The 8,456-nt window shown below is 42.0% G+C and overlaps 1 protein-coding gene across 1 annotated transcript; it reads right to left on the bottom strand.

The window, feature by feature from the left end:
* Positions 1-1,301: 1,301 nt before the first annotated feature.
* Positions 1,302-3,339, bottom strand: LOC145796041 (F-box/kelch-repeat protein At3g06240-like). The gene is made up of 2 exons (XM_082881018.1): positions 3,271-3,339; positions 1,302-1,784 (listed from the first exon to the last, which is right to left on the bottom strand). Exons 1-2 carry the CDS (start codon positions 3,337-3,339, stop codon positions 1,302-1,304), a joined length of 552 nt encoding a protein of 183 aa, XP_082737144.1.
* Between the last annotated feature and the right edge of the window lie 5,117 nt (positions 3,340-8,456).

Genomic DNA, 8,456 nt, shown 5'->3' with positions numbered 1-8,456 from the left:
CTTTCTATTTACACAATAATCATAGATAAAAACCAGAGAAATTTAGTCCATCCCAGAGAAATTTATTCAAACTCAGAGAAAATCGCCATCCAACCCAAAGAAATTCACTGAAATCCAGAGAAAATCCCAAGAAAATCTTAAACAACCAGACTGGGAGTCCACCATGAGACAAATATAGATGAGCAACATTTTTGGATTTATCAGAACACTAGAGATTTATATCATGTAATACTAAACAAAGAACAAAAAATCTTAAGGATTGTTCTTCCATCATTTTTCAAAGTTCAAACAAGCAACAAAAACTGCTTTATGATAAATTCATCCAAAATAAATCACCAGACTCCTCATCATCCTCTATCTCCGTCTCCAACTTTCTCTCACTAACTTGGTCCAATTCGGTAATTCTCTCTGTAGCTGAATCGGAACTCCTCATCGTCTCATCTTTATCTTCGTTGTCAGTGAAGAAGAGATTATCGGTAGGGTTTCGATTTTGTCTCTTCCTCAAGAAGCTCAGCCGATTCAAGAATTTCATTTCTCTCTCTCTCTCTCTCTCTCTCTCTCTCTCTCTCTTCTCTTGTAGCAAAGGGAGGAAGGGCTGTCGTTGTAGTGTAACGATTAGACTGGTTTTGGAGTTAAATGTCGACTTTATGACTCAGAAAAATAGTGATTGCAAAGGGAGGGGCAGTCATAAATTTGTTTTTAAAATAAATTTCATATCGAAGAAGAATGTTGAGTCTGGGGATTTGGAGGAGCGGAAGAGAGCAGTGAGAGAGACACACACAGAGCGTGAGATATATATCAAATTTCTCCGTGATAGATGGAAGGGACCTTAGACATCAAAAAATAATATTGTGGATCTCTTCCATTACTAAAAATGGGAGAGGGACTTTAGACCATTTTTCTATTGATTTAATAAACATTTAATGAATGGATTAGAAATTATTTTTAACTAATTTTTTTATCAAAGTATTTGATAAAAAGAAGAAGAAAAACGGTTCGAGAAACTGTTTCTCACTTAGTTTGTTTCAAAAAGCCTATACACCAAGTTTAAATACATATTACAGGCAAGTTTGGGAACTAGGTAAATACATATTACTGCATGGTTGGGATTCACTCCAAGATATCTAAAAGGATCAGAAACAAATGAAGGAAATATAGTGATTAAAGTATTGAAAACAAAAAATATTGATTTTGTTTCCCACATCCTTCTTTTCATTCACTTACTTTTTTTCATAACTATTTCATTGTCAACTGTATCTCCTTCTCCCTTAGAAGTTGGAAACATAGCTCACCTGTCCCACTCAGACACCATTTTCACCTTTCACTAAAACTAGGGTTTCCATGAAAACATCAACATTAAATGAGTAAGAATTCCCTACAATTCCAGTATTTGTCATTTTTTGGGTTCTAGGGTGATAAGAAAGCAACCAGTTCTCATTTGTTGATAATAGAACATCACCATCCTTTCTAAATCCCAATGTCTTGTCCAACACATCCGGTAGATTTATACTGAATAGTTTAGTCCAAGATTCCGCATCTCCATATTCTTTCATCACCCATATGCAGCAAAAACCTGCGCTAATTTGTCCGCTCCAAAACACAGCCAATGATTCTCCAAATAATTTAACGGACAAGCATGATGGATGTTCATCGGCTAAAGTAGGAGGTAGCATCATCTCAAAGAATGCTTCAGTACCCATATTGAATGACAATATTAAATTACGAAAACCATCTACCACACACCGATCTAATGCAACCCAATGTACAGCTCCGTTCACAAAAGCCTGAGACCACAAAAATTCAACCATACAATATGGAGGAGTAGTAGAATCTATGCATCTCCATAACCCTGTGCCTTGCGTGAAAAGCTCAACCTTGGGAGCAAAATGAGAAGTGTGTGGGTGAAAATCTGACCACACTGCCTGCTTAGTGATCAACTGGAGAGCACAGGCAGAATAGATGGCTTCAGCAACCTGAAAGAGAAAGAAAAGGCTCCGGCGGTGGTTCTTCCACCCGGGGGCACTCCGACGATCAAGCCAGTATATCTCTCAAAGATAATCAAGTGCAAAACTTAATACTCAAAACATAAATTGCATACCTTAGACCCACGGGGGTGCCTCTCTTTTATAATATACTCAATCCAAGTCCTACTAGAAGTATGACTTCTATGAACTCCAATTTAGTGCTTACTTTGGACTCTTTAAGAGATAAAGATAAACTCCCTAAGAGCTTTATCCTTATCTTGGTTAAGTCCCCTCTTCGTCTTAGGACTCTTGTCCTTTATTCGCTTTATCTCGGATTCCGATATCTTCGGAGATAACCTCGGCCTTGCCGAGATAACCTCGGCGTTACGACCAGGACACGTGGCACCTCGGCTGACACGTCGGCGTCACCCTGCCACGTGTTGGTACTCAGAAAATATATCCCCACAACTGCCCCCTAGGTTCTATTACCTCGGCATTCTGAGGTGATGGAACCTATATTGATATTTCTTTCTACATTGTGGCCAAGAAACTGTTTAACCGAGATAATCCGCTTCCAGCCGACATTCTCTCTTCGGAGAACAAGGTTTCGATCGTACTCTTCCACGCGCATGAGCTGTCATGCATATCTAACCGTTCCTTTCACGTGTTTTGTTTTTATTGGCCCGTTCTTGCGACGCGCCTTAAGGCTGTCTTTTCATCCGTCTGCGCCGTCTGACGTATCCGGTGCTCCAGGCGCAATAAATGCCCTGTTTTGCCGCCGTTTTAAGTTTTTGACAAAAACTTTTCTTTGCCCCTTTCTTTCTTCACTTTTTCATTCTGATTTTTTGCTCCTTCTCTCTCCGAAAGCCCTTTTTTCTTCGAATCTGCCATTGCTTCAATCTTTCTTCTGCAACTATCTTTAATCTTCTTTCTTTGTGAAGCTTTCTCTGCCGTCACAACCGATTTCTGAGCTCGGCGACTATCGCCCCGGCTTCATTTGTTCTGGTAAGATTCTTTCTTTTCATTCTTAATTCTCTTTATGTGCTTTTACCATTACTGCTTTGTTGCTCGATTTTTCCCATATTTTGAACATTTGCACTGTTTCAACATTTTTCTTGCCATAATTCTTGACCTTTATCCCTTTGTATTCTTCGTGTTTCTGTTAGTCCATCTTTGTTCTTGAATCTGAAACTTCGTCTTTGTTTTCTCTTTTTTGTATCTGTCCCAGATCTGTGCCTTCGATCTTGATCTTTATAGTTCTTAGGCTTGAGATTTGTGCGTAGAACCTTCAATTTTTAGGAAAAACCGAAACAAGCCTTATCAGTCCTTTCCTAGGCCTTTGGCGAGGTTTTTGCAATCCTTCTAAAACGCCCATCTTCTGAAACACATTCCTTTTTGTTTAGACCGACGTAATGGGTATGTGGAGGCATAGGGTAAATACCCCAACAAAACTCGAATATTTTAGGCAGGAATTCTCTATCCCAGCCGATGTTCATCTTAAGCTAGCTGGGGATAATGATACCATTATGCCCACAGACCATACGATGCCCTTTCCTATAGTAGCTTTCACCGAATGTGGACTTCGGCTTCCACTTGATCCCTTGTTTCGCGAAGTTCTTCATTTCTACAGGCTGAACCCCATGCAACTTACTATCAACTCCTACAGGGTGATTAACGGTATTATAGCTTTAGCTAGGCAGGAGAATCTTAGGATCACCCTGGCCGACCTTCAGTACTGTTATACAATATGCCCCCTTAACCTGAAAGATAGGGGCTTCATATATTACCTTAAGCCGAGGTCCACTGAGTTCAAAATTGTAGCCGACCTCCCAGACTCCAACAAGGGGGCTGGGGATGACTTTCTTATTGCTTCGGGAAATTGGGAATTTGGCTCAGAGGGCAATTACAGAGGGCAAGGGTAAGAGCCCAGTGCCAACGCTTAGTTGTTTTTATTTAAGTCTTTAAAATTTGTCTGTTTCTAATGTCTGTTTGCTTGTCCTGCAGATCTTCATCAACCACCAAAGAACTTCCGTCAATCCTTCTTCCCTGGTCCAGATTTAAAGAAGCTTCTTGGTCTTCCAATCCATAAGCGCAAGGCTCCCCTGTTGCTGAACTTCATTCCAACATATAAATCCACTTTACCCGACGTCCCGAAAAGGAAGAAAAAGAGTCTTTTCCCTTCTACTGCCACAACTGTAACTGCGTCTTCATCCCGAACAGATCAAGGATCCACCTCTGACCCAGCCGATCTTCCATCCACCTCGGCCCCCTACTTAATACTTATTCCAGAACGTAAACGTCGACGAAGACTTGTAAAGACTGCCGAGATGGTTCGTCCAAGGCCTGTTGTTCAAGATCTTCTTGCCGACCTTCCAACCGACGCTGATGCTGAACCATCGCACGCGATGCTCCCACCAAAGCCAAAGAGAGTAAAAAAGGCTCAGCCCAAGCCCAAGGCTACTGACGCCGAGGTTGAGGATGCTTTGCCTATCTCCCAGCTGGCAGAAAGCAAAAAATCAACCTCTGCTTCCACCAAGATGTCTGCTGGAGCCCAACCCTCGGGGTCCACACAATCAAAGAGGCCAAGGTCATCGTCTGCGACGACCTCGGCGTCCAAGAAGCCCGACGTTCCATGGGCCCCTGATCTAACCCTAGAAGATAGGCCTATTATGGCTAGTGAAAGCGCCGACGATATTAACGTTGGTGTCGCCCTCAGCACTGCTCTTCTCCTTCCGAATGATTTGGAGCGAAATGCTAAGCTTAGAGAGTATGAGAATTACGCTCTCATGCTCCAACACTCCGTTCAGGTAAGTGTTCCTGTTTGCACTTGCGATTTTTCCTTCTGTTTCTTACTGAGAATATTTTCTAACACTTCTGTTTTTCCTTAGGCCATTCAGCATGCCCATTCATTTTCAATGCAATCTTTTGAAAACCGACAAAGATTGGTTGATATGAAGAGGGAAGCATCTTCCATGAAGAAGGAGATCAGATCTCTTGAATCAAGGATGAAAAAATTGAAAGATCAGGCCGAGGCGGCTACTAAGGCCCAAACTTTAGCTCTTGAGAAGGCCGAATCCGCTGAGGCCGTTAAAAAAGTTGCTGAGGCTGAGAAAAGAGAGGCCGAGGCTAAGAAGGCCCAAGCGGAGAAAGAGCTCCAGCAAGCTCTGGCCACCAAAGAGGCCGAAGTCAAAGAGGCCGATGAAAAGGCCTACGCCCAGGGCATGGCCGACGTCGTAGAGGATTATAAACTTCAAGTCAGGCAGGCATGCAACAGGGGATTTTCTCTTGGTTGGATGTCCCTGATAAAGAAGCTTGATCTTCCTGCTGACTCGCCATTGCGCCAGGCCGACGCTATTCCTTTACCATTTCCTCCACTTCCACCTGAAGGCGAATCAGAGTCAGAGGCTGATGCCGAGGATGAAGATAAGGAGACCAATGAAGAAGCCTTGGTGAGAAAACCCAAGGATGCCGTCGAAGCTAAGTCCCCTCCTCCACCCGAGCAAGTTACGGACTTAACCTTGGATGAGGAGGGTGATGAGGTTGAGGAGGCAGCCAAGGAAATTGTTGTTGAGCAGCTTTCGTCTGATCTTCTTTTGGTAGAAAGAAGTGTTGAGAAAACATTAGCAGAGATTGATGCCGAGATACAAGCGGAAAAAGTGGCCGAGGAGGTTCTTCCAGAATCGTCCGAGGTCCCAATCCCTGCAGCTGCTAGTACTGAAGAGTCTTGATAACGTCTTTTGTACTTTTTTCTTCTTTTTCTGCACTTTGTACTTTGTACTTTCTTTTAATTTCTAGACAATGAAAAACTCCTTCTTATGGCCGACGTAGCCTTTTCAATAAGTAACTGCAACTGTTCTTTTTACAGATGTTTTTAATCTTGTGATGTTCTGTTGATTGTTTCTGTCATGGTTCTATACTTAGAAATTTTCCTTTGTGCAATCTTCTCGGGGTTACATACCTCGGGTATAACTGCAAAACTTTTACTTCGGCAAGATACTGACCTGCAAACCTTGCATAAATTTTAACAAGTATAAAACATATACAACTCAATGTAAACTTTGAAGGCTTCTTCTCAAGTTTCAACAAGTATTAAACAGGGACTTCGGTCTGACTTACTTGTAAATTGCTACAAATTTCAACAAGTGTTAACATATACTGTAAACTTTTCTAAGTGTTAAATAAATTTCAATAAGTGTTTAAACAATATACTTAGCCTTTACTTCAACTTGTAAGTTTCTGTATACCTCGGCTGGTGACCATATGTCGGCATAACATAAACTTGTAAATTGCTACAAATTTCAACAAGTGTTAAGCATCTTCCTTAGGGTTTAAACAACCCACATATTGCTATGAGAACTTAAGCAATAACCTCGGCTTAACTTCAACTTGTAAATTGCTACAAATTTCAACAAGTGAAGATAAGGAATCAGCTTAATTCCAACTTGTAAATTGCTACAAATTTCAAAAGGTGAATTAAGGAATAATCTCGGCTTAACTTCAACTTGTAAATTGCTACAAATTTCAACAAGTGAAGATAAGGAATCAGCTTAATTCTAACTTGTAAATTGCTACAAATTTCAACAAGTGAATTAAGGAATAATCTCGGCTTAACTTCAATAAGTGTTAAGGAATAATCTCTGCCTTTTCTTTGTCCCCAATGTGAACCTGAGTTTGATTTGGGTTCACATTAATTATGTCTTCAATAAACATCAATGCATAACTTTCTCAATCATATGTGTTGAAAGAATTCTGAAAAGACTTTATTGATGATATCGACCAAAATATGATGTACATCTAATGATAGAAAAATTTCAAATTACAAGTATTCCAAGGTCTGGGTAATGCTTTGCCCTCATTGTCCTCAAGTCGATAAGCTCCATTGCCTAATACTGAAGTGATTCTGTAGGGTCCTTCCCAGTTTGGGCCAAGCTTGCCTTCCCTGGGATCCTTCTTGTTCCCGACGACTTTTCTCAGGACTAGGTCGCTGACTTGAAAATCTCTTGGATTGACCTTCTTGTTGTAAGCTCTGGCAAGTTGTTGCTGGTATACTGCAAGCTGAATTGCAGCTTTCTCTCTTCGTTCTTCCAACAAATCCAGATCTCGGGCTAAGAGTACGTCATTGGTGCCATTCTCTACTCCTTGGGTTCTGATCCCTGGGATGCCGATCTCCAATGGGATGACTGCTTCTATGCCATAAGCCATGGCAAAGGGGGATTCTCCTGTTGATCTTCTCGGCGTAGTCCGATATGCCCAAAGTACGTTGGGCAACTCGTCTACCCACTTTCCTTTTGCTGTCTGCAGCCTCTTCTTTATTCCATCCAGTATTACTTTGTTGGATGCCTCTGCTTGCCCATTGCTTTGAGGAAAACTTGGTGTTGAGAAATAATTCTTGATTTTGAATTTTGCACAAAAGTTCTTGATGAGTTTGCTGTCAAACTGTGTTCCGTTGTCGGCAATTATTGCTCTTGGAATCCCAAATCTGGTGATAATGTTTCTCCATATAAAATTCTTGACGTCCACATCTCAGATTTTGGCAAGAGGTTCTGCCTCTATCCATTTTGTAAAGTAGTCTGCTGCTACTAGCAAGTATTTTCTCTGTCCAGTTGCCTGGGGAAGTTGTCCAACCAGATCCATGCCCCATTGGGCAAACGGCCAAGGGCTGGATACTGGGTTCAGGTCAGCAGCTGGCTGATGTATCAAAGGTGCAAACCTTTGGCATTGTTCACACTTCTTCGGCATCCTTTTGCATGTAGGGCCACCAATACCCCTGGTAATGGCCCTGTGGGCTAATGATCTGCCCCCAGCATGGCTTCTACAAATTCCTTCATGAATTTCGTAAAGAAAATCTTCAACCTGCAAAGGGTGTACGCACCTTAAAAGCGGCCCAGTGAAGGACCTTCTGTAGAGATGGCCTTCTGCTGTTAGACTGAATCTGGCCGACTTCAGTTTGATTTTATGTGCTTCCTTATGGTTTTCTGGCAGCTTCCCCTCTTTTAGGAATGCAATGATTGCATCCATCCAGCTTGGTCCCAAGTCTACGCACATTGCTTTTTGTTCGGTGCTCTGTTTATCTATGCTCGGGGCCGACATGTAATCGATCATAATTGTCCTTGTTCTTCCAGTTTGAATTGAACTGGCCAGGTTAGCCAACGCGTCGGCGTGGGTGTTGTCATCTCGGCTAACTTGGAGTAATCTGCAGTTCTGAAATAGGGCTGCCAGTCTGATGACTTCCTTTGCATATGCCGACATTCTTTCGTCTCTGGCTACAAATTCTCCTGTTGACTGGTTAACAATGAGTTGTGAATCACAAAAAACAATTACCTCGTCTGCCTCTGCTGCTGCTGCCAGTTTTAGCCCTGCAATTAATGCTTCATATTCTGCTTCATTGTTGGAGGCTTTGAATCCCAAACGGATGGACTGTTCTACTATTTCTCCATCTGGAGATATCAGCAGTACTCCTGCCCCTGCTCCCTGGCGGTTTGAACTTCCATC

The sequence above is a fragment of the Camellia sinensis genome, chromosome 7, assembly GCF_055761805.1.
Source record: "Camellia sinensis isolate YWXY chromosome 7, ASM5576180v1, whole genome shotgun sequence".
Classification (NCBI taxonomy): Eukaryota; Viridiplantae; Streptophyta; class Magnoliopsida; order Ericales; family Theaceae; genus Camellia; species Camellia sinensis.
The sequence above is the reverse complement of the archived record's forward strand: the minus strand, read 5'-3'. Positions and strand labels throughout refer to the sequence as shown.